Source organism: Cuculus canorus, chromosome 3 (assembly GCF_017976375.1).
Source record: "Cuculus canorus isolate bCucCan1 chromosome 3, bCucCan1.pri, whole genome shotgun sequence".
NCBI lineage: Eukaryota > Metazoa > Chordata > Aves > Cuculiformes > Cuculidae > Cuculus > Cuculus canorus.
This window is the reverse complement of record NC_071403.1, coordinates 32,204,253-32,220,668: the sequence shown is the minus strand read 5'-3', so window position 1 is coordinate 32,220,668 and position 16,416 is coordinate 32,204,253. Positions and strand designations below refer to the sequence as shown.

At 44.1% G+C, this 16,416-nt stretch overlaps 1 protein-coding gene across 1 annotated transcript in view; it reads left to right on the top strand.

Annotated features, from left to right (window-relative positions):
• Positions 1–3,336: 3,336 nt before the first annotated feature.
• The window catches only part of METTL24 (methyltransferase like 24), a 54,944-nt gene continuing 41,864 nt past the window's right edge, over positions 3,337–16,416 (top strand). Inside the window, exon 1 of the mRNA XM_054062398.1 lies at positions 3,337–3,591. Within this exon, the coding sequence (XP_053918373.1) occupies positions 3,361–3,591 (231 nt within the window). The 5' untranslated portion in view covers positions 3,337–3,360. The remainder of the gene's footprint in view (positions 3,592–16,416) is intronic.

Sequence of the window (16,416 nt, the reverse complement as noted above, 5' to 3'; positions counted from 1 at the left end):
GCTTTAGCCTTGACAGCTGTTCAGACACATATTTCTCAGCAGCGGTAAGTGGGTAATAGACCAACACGGTCAATTTACTTCTCTGTTGCTAATATCTAAAAGATAACAGAAAGGGATTCTTTCTCTCAGCTTTCAATGGGATTTAAGGCATGGGAAGGAGTAAGGGCTGTATGTCCCTTGCAAAGCTGCTGGCTGTGTGCAGGCTCCAGGGAGGTCTGTCACTTGGTGCAGAGAAATACCTCCAGGATTTCTAGCTGCAGTTTTAAGCAGTGGAAGTCAGAACGGGCTTGCACTGAAGCCATTCTTGAGAAATCACCCAGGGAACTATAAACATTTCATCCCACATTCCTCAGGGCTATGGCAGAGCCCTGGCCCATAAATGCGCAAGGCAATAAAACAGACCTGGACCAAAGCTCTGCAGACTCAGGATCAGAGGCACGTGCATCTTCTGTAGGTAAGAACACATTGTGCCTCTCTTCATGCAGCCACTTTAAAAATTATCTTGTGAGAGTTTCTACACAAAACCTCTCTGTTTTCATGTGCATGGACCAATATCACTCCGGTTTTCAAAGCATCAGGCAGGAGTGTAGAAGGGAGGAAAAGGAAAAAAGTCTTCCTTTGCTCTGTCCTGTACATTTTGGCAAGGGGCTCATACCAAATCCAACAGGGTTGTTAAGCTGAGTTGAAAAGCACATTTTTTTATTCATTTACTCATTTTATAGGAGGAATGTTTGACTTCTGTTAACAGCCCTTGGAGAATCCAAGGAATTCCCAGTAGAGTTTTTTCCTGCCTAGGGTTTCATTTTGCATAGAGATCTGGGCAGGCATTTTGACTAACCAGAAGATAAACAGAAGCCTTGACAGTGAGTGGAGGCAGAAGATGGATGATGATAGTAGGCAAGATGTTTGAACTAAAAATGGTCATAAGAGAAACTTTACTACCAACAACATCTCAGGCAAGATGTGATTTATAAGCAGCAAAAACAAGCATTGAAGCAATGAACTTCCATTGATGTTAAGCTTTTTCCTTCCACAGGTGTGTTCTCACTATAGACAAATTTGTAAATGCAGAAGGAATTTTACATTTTTAAAGACTTTTCCTGAAGAAATAGAGGGAGCTGTAGAAATCTGAGACACTTTTATAAAAAGCAGATACAGTAGGACTGATGTCTGATTATGGTTGTCAAGAGTAAAATGCTCGTGGCTCTCAGTAGAAATTGCATGCCCATATTCAGAGTCGCTGTTTCGGTTACTCCTGGCATTACATTGCAGTGCTTTAGATCTGGCATGATATATGACTCTTGGATCTGGCATGATGTATGTTCCTCTAATACTATCCATCTTGCTTTGGGTACAACTACGCGGGGGGAGGCTATTTACTGCCTGGCTCAAAGAGTAAGAGAGTTTTGCAGAAGTTGTGAAACTCTTCAGAAGCTACATTTCCCAGAAATCACCTCGAAAATGCCCATCCTTCAGCTGATCTGGAGCTGCATGCATTACACTGCAAGTTTAATTTGCTTTTCTTTTTAACAGGTATAGTTCATATGCCGGTGTCTTTGCAGTAGAGTCCTGAGGGAAGATATTAATTTATAATTTACTTGTTAAAATGGAGAGGTGAGACTGTTTAAGGTACTATCTTAATTCACATTGATTCTCATGCTAATCCAGATAAGGTTTCTCATTGTCCCCAAGATTTCCTGAGATCTTTCTCTACCACTATTCCCTTTTTCTGTGTCTTTAGAAACTCTCTGTTGTGTTTTAAACAGGCAGACATATTCAAAAGAGAGGGGGGAAATCCAATCGTTTTTTAAAATACAAAAGCAAAATAAAAACACTGAGTGAGAGTCACAAACTCTTCTTTATCAGGCTTACGCTTACCATGCTCACAAATTGAAGTTGATAAGCTTTCTAAGGGAGGGAAATATCTTGTACAAGGCCAGAATTTACAGCTACAGCTCAGTGATAACGAGAAAGAGTGGCTGGTTTCAAGTATTTGAGCTTTCTGTTGAAGCTATACAATGAGAGAAGAACAGCAAATGAACCTATGATGCTAAAACCAAGACTGACCTTATGTTTTTTATTCTGCTCAATTAGAGCTCTTTTATTTGAATATGCATTGTTCAAGCTTCTGGAAAGTTTTGATTTCTCACAGATTAAACGTCAAGAAAGAGTTTCAGAATTTATTCAGGCAATTTATATTTTCTGAGTATCCACCTCTATACTTCTGCCTTTAAGATTTTCTCCATAACCATACAATCACAAACTTTCATTTTAGTAGAACCTTCACGCACCACTATTTATTGACCAGATGCTGATAGTTTAAAATAATGTTGATGCTAAGAATTTTGTGATATGATGATTTCGGCTAGCAGTATTGCAAGTCTCGTGTCTTGTCACATTTATTCCTGCCTTTAGTGTACTTGTCATATATCTAAGCCTCTCTTCCCTGAGCAGTGGCATTCCTTCTGTCCTCCCAATGAATAATGCCATTTAACACAGAAGAGCAATGTGATGCCGTTGCAGCCCCATGCCTGCCCGAGCAACCTTCTGTTGATGAACTCCAGGTGATGCTCACAGATGGAACCGGGCACCCGTCTCTTAAGCTGATGTCAGTTGTGGTTGTTGCATTCACACTCTCCCTCTGCCCTTATAAATGTGTCCCTCCCTCGCACTTGCACCAAGGCTTGTCTGATCCACTCATGAGCTGGCTAAGAGGAGGGGTGGAACCGAGGAAAAGTGTGTGGTTGTCAGACAGGTCAGCTGACAGAGCCAACTGCAAGCACCAGGACCAGCCCAAGGGAGTGACAGGCACCCCTGAGCTGGGGCAGGGGGAAAAGCGGACACAAAAAAAGTGACAGAGACAGATATAGACAGACACACAGAAAGAGACATGCAAGCACAGAGACACAGACACACACACAGATACAAACATGCAGACACACACAAAGACACACTGACTGACACTCAGACAGACACACACACACAGACACGCAGATGCAGCCACACAGAGACACACACACATACAAAGGCACAGCCACACACAGACACAGATACAGAAAGACAGAGACACATATATGCACATACAGATATGCAGACACACGTGCAGCCACACACACGTACTGAGAGAGACAGACATGAAGACACAGATAGACACAGACAGACACAGAGACAGATACACACAGACTGAGAAACACAGACACAGATAGACACACACAGACCCACAGCCACGCCCCAAGCGGTTCCCCTCCACAAGCCGGGCCGCTACTGCCACCCCCTCGCCGGTGCTGCCGGCCCCTCCCCGCTCGGGGCGGGCTCTGGGCGCTGCCCGGTCTCCGCTATGAGCCCCGCGGCGAGGCGAGGATGCTGTGGCGGCGCCCGGCGCTCCGCCTGTGCCTGCTGTCCGCCGCGCTGCTCCTGTGCCTGCGGGCGGTGCCGCGGCGGCCCCGCTGCCCGGACGAGCGGCCCCGGGCGGCCCCGGCCCGCGGCGCGGAGCGGCCCCCGAGCGCGGCCCCGGGCAGGCGGCGGGTCACCTACCTGCGCAGCGGCCGCCGCGGCCCCGCCTGCTGCCCCCCGGGCGGGACCCGCCGCAAGGTACGGCCGGGGCGGGGGAGGCTGTGCGGGGACAGGGGCCGTCTGTGATGGACCGAAAGCAGAGTTAACTTTCACCAGACGGATTCTGTGTTCTTTGAATATCCCTCTTTGGGTTGTTTCTCCTCTTTTTCTCTCTCTAACGAGTATTTCCGAGAACAGGCTGAGAGAGTTGGGCTTGTTCACCCTGGAGAAGAGAAGGCTCCGGGGAGAACTTAGAGCGACCTTCCAGTACCTGAAGGGGCTACAAGAAAGCTGGAGAGGGGCTGTTTATGAAGGCTTGGAGTGATAGGACGAGGGGCAATGGGTATAAACTGGAGAGGGTCAGACTTAGACTAGACATAAGGAAGAATTTCTTCCCTACGAGAGCGGTGCGGCACGGGCACAGGTTGCCCAGGGAAGCTGTGGCTGCCCCATCCCTCAAGGGGTTCAAGGCCAGGTTGGATGGGATGTTGGGCAGCCTGATCTGGTTGGAGGTATCCCTGCCCATGGCATGGGGAGGAACTGGATGGGCTTTAAGGTCCCTTCCAACCCAAACTATTCTATGATTCTATGATCTAAACCACTTATATCACCAGCAGGTCCAGGGAGGTTATTCTGCCCCTGTACTCAGCACTGGTGAGACTACACCTCGAATCCTGTGTTCAGTTCTGGGCCCCTCACTGCAAGAAGGATGTTGAGGCTTTGGAGCATGTCCAGAGAAGAGCAACGAAGCTGGTGAAGGGGCTGGAAACCAAGTCTTATGAGGAGCAGCTGAAGGAACTGGGGTTGTTTAGCCTTGAGAAGAGGAGGCTGAGGGGAGACCTTACTGCTTTCTACACCTACCTGAAAGGAGGTTGTAGAGAGGAGGGTGATGGCCTGTTCTCCCAAGTGACAGGGGACAGGACAAGGGGGAATGGCCTCAAGCTGCACCAGGTGAGGTTCAGACTGGATATAAGGAAAAAATTTTTCACAAGAGGGGTCATTGGGCACTGGCAGAAGCTGCCAAGGGGTATGGTTGAATCTCCATCCCTGGAGGTATTTAAAAGATGGGTAGACGAGGTGCCCAGGAACGTGGTGTAGTGGTTCATAGGAATGGTTGGACTCGATGATCCAAGATGTTTTTTCCAACCTGGTGCTTCTATGAGTCTCTGATTCTATGGTCTTACAAGATAACTAAGCATATCAATAAATTCTTGCAACTATAAGAGAGTGTTTATCCTTTCAAGTTATTTATCCATGTCTGGAGATTGTCTGCGTATTATTTTTTGATACAAACCAGATTTATATGATGAGATAATTAAGCATACAAACCAGCTGCAGTGAAACTTATCAATTAATTCTCACAATTCTTTGGAGAAGGTAATATTTTGCGTGGAGTATGATCACAGTTTCAATACACAATGGAGGATGATGTGATTGAGAGCAGCCTTGACGAGAAGGACTTGAGGGTGCTGATTGACGACAAGCTTCACATGAGCTGGCAATCTTGGCTTGCATCAGAAACGGTGTGATCAGCAGGTCCAGGGAGGTTATTCTCTCTCTGTACTGGACACTGGTGAGACCACACCTGAATACTGTGTTCAGTTCTGGGCCCCTCACCACAAGAAGGATGTTGAGGCTCTGGAGCATGTCCAGAGAAGAGCAACGAAGCTGGTGAAGGGGCTGGAGAACAAGTCTTATGAGGAGTGGCTGAGAGAGCTGGGGTTGTTTAGTCTGGAGAAGAGGAGGCTGAGGGGAGACCTTATTACTCTCTATACCTACCTGAAAGGAGGTTGTGTAGAGGAGGGAGCTGGCCTCTTATCCCAAGTGACAGAGGGCAGGACAAGGGGGAATGGCCTGAAGCTCTGCCAGGGTAGGTTCAGGCTGGATATCAGAAAAAAATTTTTCACGGGAAGAGTCATGGGGCACTGGAACAGGCTGCCCAGGGAGGTGGTTGAGTCACCTTCCCTGGAGCTGTTTAAGGAAAGGGTGGATGAAGTGCTGAGAGACATGGTTTAAGGAGTGTTAGGAATGGTGGGGCTTGATGATCCCGTGGGTCCTTTCCAACCTTGTGATTCTATGATTCTGTGATTTTACAGAGATGATCAGAGGACAGGCTGAGAGAGTTAGGGTTGTTGAGCCTGGAGAAGAGAAAGCTCTGGAGAGACCCTATAGAAGCCTTCCAGTACCTGAAGGGGCTACAGGAAAGCTGGGGAGGGACTGTTTACAAAGGCTTATAGTGAGAGGACAAGGGGAAATAGGTATAAGGTGGAGAAGGGCAGATTTAGACTAGACATAAGGAAGAATTTCTTCACAATGAGAGTGGTGAGGCACTGTCACAGGTTGCCCAGGGAAGCTGTGGCTGCCCCATCCCTGGAGGTATTCAAAGCCAGGTTGGATGGGGCCTTGGGCAGCCTGATCTAGTGGGAGGTGTCCCTGTCCCTGGCAGAGGGGTTTGAACTGTGTGATCTTTAAGGTCCCTTCCAACCCTAACTATTCTATAATTCTATAATCAGTGCTGAGCAAATGTGATGTTTTCTTTAATCACCTCTGTTTGGAGACTTTATGTGGAATGGGTAGATGGTGTGCTCAGGAATATGGTTTGGTAGTGGACAGGTACGATTGGACTCGATGATCTCAAAGGTCTTTTCCAAACAAACAATTCCATGATTCTGTGAAATGTGGAGATCTCGGTCTGGAAGGGTAACCTTGGCATAGAGTCACCAGGCTTGCTCATCAGGCTGCAACACTGCGTGTTGGGGAGCAAGCTTGGGAAAGCTGTTGGTATTCTTGGCATCCAAATGGCATTTCATTCGCTGAAGGCTGTCAAGGAATATTTCTAAGACATGGTCTGTATGAGAACTAATGAGTTAGTTAATGAGTTGGTAAATGGACCTGTAATTAAGTTTGGATATGGTAATGATTGTAAAGCCTTTTGCAGATCATAGAATGGCCTGAATTGGAAGGGACATACAAGGACCATCGAGTCCAACTTCTGTCCCTGCATAGGACAACCCCCATATTCACACCGTGAGTCTGAGGGCATTGTCCAAATGCTTCTTGAATATTGTCAGGCTTGGCACCATTCCTCTTTCCCTGGGGAGACTGTTCCAGTGGTCCACCACCCTCTGAGACATGAGGAGCATCATTAACACCTGGAGTTCAGCAAGAGCAAGGAGTGTCTGTACTAGCTGTATGTATGACCAGTAGAGGGATGCAGCCTTCACCCTCAATCTCTGGGCTGTCTTTGGTTTTGGTTGTTGCCAGTCTCTCAGGAATCAGACATTCAAATGTTTATTTTGTGGAGTTTCCTTTACAGTCTCTTTCAGGGGGAGAAAAGCCAGTTTTCAAAGGCTGGGAAAGAGTACTCTGTGGCCTGTTTTGGGGCTCTGCTGTCAGGATGCTGTAGCAATGATCTGTGCAGAAATGTACTTGAAGCTGGAATGACCGTGAAGAGGAGGAAATGGGATTTTGTTAGAGATAAAACTACCTCTTTGATCAAATGCAGTAACTATTCCTGATGTTTACCTTGATGAGAATAAAACCAGAGTTATCTGTGGAAAGACTAAACCTTTTACAGCCCTTAAACTGAAGCCTTACCTGTGTTTGCTCATTTTAGGGGGAACTGAGTACCCAAAATGGCAGACACCTTGTGATATCTGAATTATTTCACACTGTGGGCACACAAGCAGTATAGAAGGCCTTAGCTTAGAGCAGGGTGGTCTTTGTTTGTTCTTGTTAGGTCACTTTCAGCCCAGCTGCTTTCTTGCAGATCATCACTATGTGATCAGGGAGCCATCCTATATAAGGTGCAGGAAGAGAGTGCTGTGGTATCTGTAGTGTATGAATGTGTCACCAGAAGTGTGTCTGATAGAGTGAAAATATATACCAAAAGGAAAAGAAGCTCTGTCAGTCAAGTATGTATGTTAATGCGTGTGTCACTTAGGTTTGATTTCATGGAAGTGTATTGTAGATAACACGTGCCCATCTTCTTCCGGTTAACTTGTTTTGCACGGCTCCTTTTTGTCCTGCAGCTTTCTGCACGTACAGTAAATCAAGACTTATTTGATGAAGAGACCACTTGCTAATATCCAAACCACCGTCTGAGCAGATGTCTGTGATCACAGGGTCTCATTTGCATGTCTGCTTTCTTTTCCTAACCTATGCGTCCCCAATAATGTATTTCTTATGTACAGTTGAGGTGGACAATGAACTAATGTATCATTTGAATTTTAGTTTCTGATGTTTCACCTCATCTTCTATGGGGAGCATTATGGAAAAGTAAAACTGCTGGTTTCTGCTCCTGGCTTCCTGGAAGGTTTCAAAGGAGAAATGAGATAGTGGTTTACTTCCTTCACTGCTGTGGCCATGACAAGGACAACATTGTCACTTACTTCTTCAGCAGAATGACTGTGTGGCATCCTGATGTGCTGTGCTGCTGACGCGGTGTTGAGGCATCTAGGTCTCGCAGTGTTGGTTTTTGTGATTTTCGTTGTCAATGTCATGTTAAGCGGTATTCTCCTGAAGTCCAGCTTTTGAGAGATTATAATTGTGGAAGAATTCCAGCACTCAGGAGAGGAAAAAGATTGTAGTCATGTGTATTCAAGTAGTTTCTTGAAAATGCGGTAAGCGTGGCATCAAAAAAACAGGAGGCAAATCCTAATTTCATGATTTTTTGAGGAAATTCTAATGGAGAACTTGCAGGAGGAGCCAAGTAGTTGTACTGAAGAACTGGCAGTGCCATGCAGTGTTGGAGAGCTTGAGGCTCTGGGAAGCCCACAGTGTGTTTTGGTGCATCTCCAGGTGAAGTGTGTGGAACATCACTGCTGTGGTTTGTGGTGTTTGGCGCGTTGCTGCTGAGGTCTCATTTGAATCCTCCTAATTAAGTCAAGTAAAAAATATTAGTAAATATAATATGGAGTGGGATTAGCAGCTCTAGTTTGAGACCATCAGGTGGGTTCCAAGTTCAGTTATATGACTGAAGTATGTTGCTTCAGGCTGAGAAAACCTACCCCTTAAAGTGAAGATGAGGCTTTGGAGACAGTGGGAGTAAAATTCTAGGAATTACTCATTTTGGTAACTAGAAATGGGGCGGTAGGGGGAAGTAATGAGAAAATAAAATAGAAGTGGTCTGAGTACTGACATATTTTCTTGTGGTAGTGGAGATCATGCATGATACCTTAAAAATAATAATAGGTGATTTATTTTGGTTTTATATTTCTTTTACGTTTTTCATCAGGAAACATTGTATTTTACTTCAAACTGCTTTAAGAGGATGGGGCCTCTTATCAGAAGGGGCTGTTAAATTCGTGGTCCATGGCTCCTACCAACAGCTCTGGAGAAAGACAACAACGTGCAGCTGTGCCAGGGCAGTGTAGCTACTGTATGGGGCATGGGATGGGCTCCCTGCTGCACCAGGTTGGGATTGCCTCTTGCTGGGGCTTTTGTATGCTTTTGTGTCTTATAGCTGTCCATAAACCATTGTCAGACCATTTCTGATGCCTGCAGAGGTTTTCAGGTGTGTGTTTTTCCACCACTGCAGATTGTGGTGGTGAAATTTGTTGCGATATGTGAGCCAGCAGGATGGCAGTAATGAAAAATCAGCGCGGCCAAACCCTGCTGTGTTTTCCTAGTGCCACTTGGTTATAACTCTGCTCACACTTGAATCATTGAATCAAGGCAGAAGGCTGATGAACAGAGTGTTTCCATAGGTGCAGTTGAATATCCTCTTTTGTGGCTGTATTAAAAAAATGGAAAAACATACACGGAAATTATTTTATGCCTACTTGGAATCACTGTAAAGTTTCCTGAAGCAGAGTTGTGTTGTTTATTTCTCAAGCATAACTGCAGTCAAGCAACCAACAGCACCAAAAAGCCGAAAAAAAGAGACCCAGGCAGGATGGGAAAGACGAGGACTCATCCATAAACGGCCCTTGCGTCTGCAGGAAACTGCCTTTGCAGTTGTGCGCTTTTCCTGACCGCCAGTAAATCTCTGTTGGAGGAGAGAGTGACTGTGTGACAAATAGGAGGGTTTGACCACCAGGGTTAGAATTCCCTTTTCGTGCCTTAAGATGCATGCATAAAAATTGCTAACTGAAAGCAGCAGGGAATAAAGTTACTTAGCTCTGTGACAGCTCTGGGAGCTGCCAGAGCTGCCTGTTCTGGTACGTTTGGGAGCTGTGTTGTTCCCTGCTGGTTTGCTTCTGGTGGAGTTTACCAAAGGGTAGATGCTGTTGCTCTTACTGGCAAATAGCAAACAAGATTTGGCACTGAGAGCATATGATGGTCATCTGAAGAACAGGAAGAGTTATATGTTGTGCTGCAAAATGTAAATGAAATGGAAGTTTATAATCCCATTTGTATTTTGGTGGGAGTGCTCAAAAATGCATTGTTGATAATCAAATGCTTAACTGTGTTTATAAACTGTGGTTCTAAGATCCAGTTGTGTTACCTGCTCTGGTAATGTATGGAGCAGATAAAAACTCCAGCTACGTAGAAACACAGAAATTTTGCCACATGTACCTGCCTTTGCAATAGGTTATAGTGAGGTCTACACCCCACAGTGCTGCAGACATGTGAGGTGGAGTTTAAAATGTTATTGCACAATGTAATGGTAAAAAAAAAAATAATTTCTTGCATTTGGAATTTGAAATAACAGCAAATTCTTATCATCTCTCTCCCAGAATCTGGTTAAGAAAAGCTGGAGTCCTTTGCCTTCTCGGCAGATTTATTTCCATGGAGGAGGAGGAAAAAAAAAAAAAGAAGTTTTATATGGTTATGCATGAAACAAAAAACACCTTTGTTAGTCCAGGCAAGTGTTTTAAGTTCCTGCAGTTCTGCTTGCTCATGTAGCAAGTGCTGTGACTCTCTCTTAAAAAACAAGGTCCTGCTTTCTGTGTGGGTGTAGCAGAGCTGTGCAGTGACAGGTTCCTGGAAAGCAAGCTTGGAGAAGTGCTTAAGGCTGCTAGGCTACAGCCACAGGTGTGTCTTCTGAAAGCGTGCCTGCCGGGAGAGAAGCAAATTAGTAATTTTGGTTTGAGAATTGTAGTATCAGCTGGAAATCGCTTAATCTGTCATTGTGGCTGACCAAGGATCAGGAGTGCCATGGGCTGCCAAAGTTAAGCTGATGTTATTTTGGAGTCTCATTATATGTAGGGATATAGAACTTTGCTTCAGTGATTAAAAGCTAAGAGTTGGGTTTTGCTGCTGGGCCCGTTTGTATTTTGTGTGGGATTAAAAAATATTTTGAAATGTGAAGTATCATTGTCTAAACCAGAACAACCTTGTGAGACTGTATTATAGACATTACTTACACTTCTATGCATTTATATTTTCGTTCTTCATAAATATAGACTAGTTGTGTTTTACTGTTTCTTGTTGGATTGCAGATTTTCTTTTTCTTTAAATATGAACTATTTCCCAGAGGTTACTAGTTCTCTGTGGTAATGATTGATAACAGTCTTATCTCTAATATAACTGAAATCTGCAAAATATTTTGGAGTGATATCTTCAAAGATGTGTGGAATAACTGTTTGGCAGTTGATAATATGGCAGGTTCAAAGTAACCTCATGAAATACAGCATCATATTATTGCTAAGGTGCTACTGAAATCCTATATTTGATTTTTGATTTAAAAGCTACTTACATTTATGCCAGTGATATGTAGAGCTTATGCAAAAAAAAGTCTTTCTTAATTCTTCAAATCTGGTAAACAAATGTGCCAGATGTTTTTGTTGTCTGTTGGTATGTATAGTGTTTTCAAGCCAACTTCACATCTTTAAAAATTTTGTAAACTTTGGGCACTACTTGAGTGGTAAGTTACTCTGCCTCTCGATGAGCAAGAGCCAAAATTCCTGGAGAAAACATTGGTTGTTCTGAAGCCAAATTTAGCTGTCTGTTTTTCTGTATCCCATGGTGTAATAGCTGGCCTGTTTTGGATTAGGACTTAACTTTTATTGCAGTTTATTCATTATGTGTGCCTGGAGCAATGTTTTAACATTACAGCAAAGTTTAACAGCACAGAGCTTTGGAAGCTGTGCAGCGAGTCACATCAGGCTGTGTTTAAATGAGCAGGTTTGCCCAGGCTGAGCCAAAACAAGACAGCTGCTGGGACAGCAGTGTGGGTCAAGGCAGCCTTATAGATCTCCTAGTGAAGCTAAACTCAGGGCTTATTCCAGTCACCTCACCTGGGTATCAGTTGTGATGAGCACTGTTTTTTAAATGTTATGGCAAGGAGTAAATAGTGTTCTAGCTTTGATGAATGTGAGTTGCATAGGAGAGCTGGATATTGGTTATTCTTTGGAGTGTGCTTCTTCTGGCCACCTCCTTTAATAATGGGTAGACAGGCAGGAGAGTCTCAATGGGAGGAGAAAACTATGGAGAGGTGTGGGAAGCCAGGCTGCAGGGAGAGCCTGGCAGAACTGGTACTTGCTCCGAATAGGGAAAAGTTGGTTTTGAGAGGAATGTGCCAAGACTCTTCAAATAAAAAAAATATTTTTTTTTTTGAAGGGGCTAATGGCTGATTGTTCCCTAGGTCCACTGCAAGTAGGACAAGAAGTAGCTGGCTTAATTTTCAGGGAAGATATTAGGAAAATCTTTCAACGCTGTTATGTAGCGTATAGTGGAAGGACTTCCTAGGAGAAACGTGAACTTTGGGTGGCCTCACAGGGAGGGTCTAGGTATCCTTAGCTGTGCTTCAGGGCAGGGAAGTGGAGTCGGCCTCCTGAGAGCTCTCCATCTACATTTACCTGCTCTGTAATTAGAGAAACAGTCTGGCAGGTAGAATATGATTAGCCAAACTGGAATTTAGCCTGGACAATGATCTAACGCCAACGTAATAAAAGGAGGTAATGCAGTCTCTAAAGACCGTAAGTGATCCTCGCACTGGCTTCATATATCACTAGAGAGATCATACCCCACCATAATTGTCCTGTGATAACTTAGTGGACCTCAGAGGAAGGAACATTACATGACAATTTTTTCCTTCCAGCACTTGGAGGCCTCTTGCTAAATATAAACTGACTCCCAAGTTGCTTAGCTTGTAAGATTAGTACAATGTAGGAGTTTATGGCTTCAGGCCATGGGTACCTAAGGAACAGCTGTGAGTGCCTTGGTTGGTTTTTGTTCCAATATTCAGGCTAATAGTACAGACTGAGGGAGGTTATTGTGTTGAAGAAAAGAATAAACATTTACTAACAGCAGATAACCAAATCTGGGGAACATCAGCCAGTTCTGCTTCTAAATGTTGTCAGCCGAGGCACCAGAAGATACCCAAGCACGGTAATCCTTCTCCAAGTATCCAAGCAAGGGCAATATTGATCTTTTGCTTTATTTGTTTGCAAATGGAATGTGTTTATGGTAGACCATAAAGAAGAGATGGTGATTTTCTTTCTGACAATGGTGTCGCTTATAAGCATGTGTAAATGTAATGTAAATGATCACTTAGAATAAACTTGATTCTTACACACTTTTTTATTACCTAAAATAGGTTCTTCCATGATGAGTTTTTGAGAAGCAGCTGGGAAATATTATCCTTCAGAAAGCCATTTCGGCTTTATGAGGCTTAATTATTTCCAATAATATACAATTCTTTCAAATACCTTGTCAAGGCTTACTTTCAGCCTACAGTGTTTTCTAGATAACTGGCAGAGAAAAAGCATTTTTCAGGGTGTATAAGCATTCCTGCATACAGACATAACCCAGAGACTGAGATACTGAAATATTATGCAGATGCCTTGCTCGGTGATTGGCTGCTGCAGTTGTGCCACCTTTTTCTTGAACCAGGCTAGATGGTCCACAGGCCTTATACAAAACATGAATCCTGTATGACTGTGGTAGTGAGTGCAGAAAAAAAACCCAACCCCATACTGAATCAGTCCTATTTGCTGCCTTCAGCTCAAACTGTTGCTGTGCAGGGAAGAGACCCACTCTACTCTCCTGCCTGCATGGTGATGCTCACAGGGTGGTTGAGCAGCTCTAGTCATGGCCTTTGTGTCCTGCTAAAGGGCAGCAATTCCTGTGCTCTCACCTCTTTCTTCACACCTCCACAGGTCACTGTGTTTGGGGTACTGGATTGTGTTGTGTGGTGTATTACTGGTTATCAGATCTTACTAACAGCGAACAAGCAGGACATTCCGGCCCCCCCCCTCCCCCTGCATCCTTTACGTGCTGTGGCCATGCTCAGAGGAGGAAGGATGTCTTCTGCACAAGAGCAGCTGTCAAGCATGAGGTGGGAGGAAGTGAGCACTGGTCTGAAAGTCAGTTGTAAAGCCAGTCATAGTCTTGTCATGGGAAAAGAGCAGGAGTCCCTCCAAGTCAGAAATTTTGACAGCATTGAAGAGAATGAGCATAGTTAGTACCAAAAATCCTCTTTTGTCACATTTCATGTTTTATATGAGAAATAATAGAAGAGAGGACGGTTTTGAATATGTGGCTTTCCCTATTCCAGCGATTCTCAAGGTGGCCAAGGTCACTTCATCCTTTTCTAAAACTTCCTTCTTTGGCGAGAGAAGAGGCCAGAAAGAGAGATCTGGGACAAGTAAAATTCTCCCAGAAAGCCCTAGGGCTTTTCCTTTGCATCTCTGACCTTTAGTTGCTTTCTTATGAGACAGTTATATAACTTTCTTGCTAGTAAGGATTTTATCGCAGTTTGTTCAGTCAGTTCACATAAACATTTACCTGTCCAGCCAGGCAGTTAACAGATGAGCATCTGCTTCAAAGCTGCATGCTGGCTGCCAGCATGCCGGACATCTCTCTCACACCGTTTTTACTGGACTGTGAGCACTGTTCAGACTGAGGTGCAGCTTATGGATCTTTGGTGTGAACCCAGAGCAAAACTTCAATGACAAGAGATTCAGTACTGAAGTCCAGCAGTGAATAACAAAACTGTCTAACAGCTGCCTGGTAGACTCGTACAGACAATGTGACAAGTGCATCCTCTCTTTTACAAAATAGATGTAAACTGTGGCATGTGGAGGATTAGATAGCATTAGTGAGGGAACTCTGGTCCTCACACAAGAAGTTTGGTTTGTTTGTGGTAGACGACACTGTCCTCCTCCTGCAGGCTGGCAACGATGGCTGTCACCCACAGTACAGCTTAAATAAAAGACTTAGTAAGTAAGAAAGTCTGTGAGAACCACCGCTAATTTTTGATGGCATCTATGGCAGCCTCCTCTTATCGCATGTTCTAATATTAACTTGGAGCTGTGTGTGTCTTGAACGGCTGTTCAGCTCTCCAGGCTGTGTGCAGTGAGTGTGAATCATGTAATCAACTGAAGTGTTCTTAAGCTAGCATATATGCACCAAAACCATTTTGTATATGATGAAACATTGTCCGGAGCCCTTCTGGGCAGTTGAAGTCTTAAGATCAAAAGGTATTCTGTTCGGTAGAACAAGTGAAAGGAAGGGGAGTGGTAGGAGGGGAAGAGATTTGATTTTTCTTTTAGTTGTGGTATAGTGTGTATGTCCTGGAATCTGTAACATATATTACTCACCGTAATGCTTATGTTAGTGTTTCTGTATACAAGGGACAGGATGACATGCTGTCCTATTTTGAGTTAGCAAAGTCTAAGCACAATTGAAACCATATGCGCAAAGGGGCTAACGCCCTGGATAACAGATGGATTAAAGTTGTTCTTACGGCAACAGCTTGGTCAATTTAAGCAGGAGATGGTGGAAACGTTTCTGGCTGTTTATGTGGTACTAAGTGGAAGAGTTTGGATCTTCAATTGCGTGTGTTTTCCCCTGTCTGATCTTCTGTCCCATCTTTGGTAGTCTTGTTTTTATTATATATGTGCCATCAGGTTCAGATGACATCAAGAAGGGCACTGACTGTGCAGTGTTCATGAACTGCACTCTCAGGGAATGGATGGACAGAGTGTTCTGGGGTGACTGCTGACCCTTGGAAGAGCACAAGTCCAGGGCTTGGCTCTGGGGCAACCCTTTAGTGGTTATTCTGCTTTCTTGTTGGTTTTTTTAAAACTTTAAAAAACTGGCCCTGTAATTTATGTCCTCCCTTACACATGTATAAATGCAATAAATAAGTTTTTCCCTATGTCTTTCTGTAATGATAAATGTAATAGCTCCAGCAGTTGTTACCACGTACACAGAAATGTTTCTCACCAAAACGTGTGAAATTTCTCTCTAAGTGCCCTGCAGACGGGAACAAAATGGCTTTGCAGTGTTCTTTGAAAGTCAGTACTACAGAACTGTTTTGGTTTTGCCAATGTTAAATCTGGGGGGCTCTTGTGAGGAACATACTTCCTGCTGCCATGTCTCCCTGTCATGCAGTGGAGGCTTCTCTTGTCTCTGGGAATATGTGACCTGGAGGACTTCTCGGTGAGCTGTCGGCTTCTTAAGTCACTTAGGATTTTCAGACCAAGTCAGCTGCCTTGGGTTTTAGATGCAAAGCCTCCAGGTTTACATGCTTGTTGCAGAAAGAGCTAACCAACAGCTCATTAAATGAGTGATCTGCTGAAGTTTGCCTCAAGTTCCACTTCCTGATAGATTTAAGGTGCAGTTTCAGGTGCGTTTGCTATAAATTTTTCTGAAAGTGACAGAATGGGGTTGTTTCCAGGATTGACTTTGTGGCTCTTGCACACTAAAGGAGTTGAACCCTCTGCCCTTCTTTGGGCATGGAAAACAAATGTAGTGGGATCTGAGAGCTTTATCAAGGAATGGCCTGCAAAGAGCCATTTGGGTAAGTTATCCTTCTTAGTGTTATTACTAAAATAGTGGATGCTCTGTGTTGGTCCTATTGGTTTTAACATGGTAGTAAGTCACTAATTTTTTTGTGTGTGTGACAGGGTGATCTGATGAGAAAAATTAGCTTGGGCAAAAAGTTAGCAAATAAGCATATATTTGTGATGT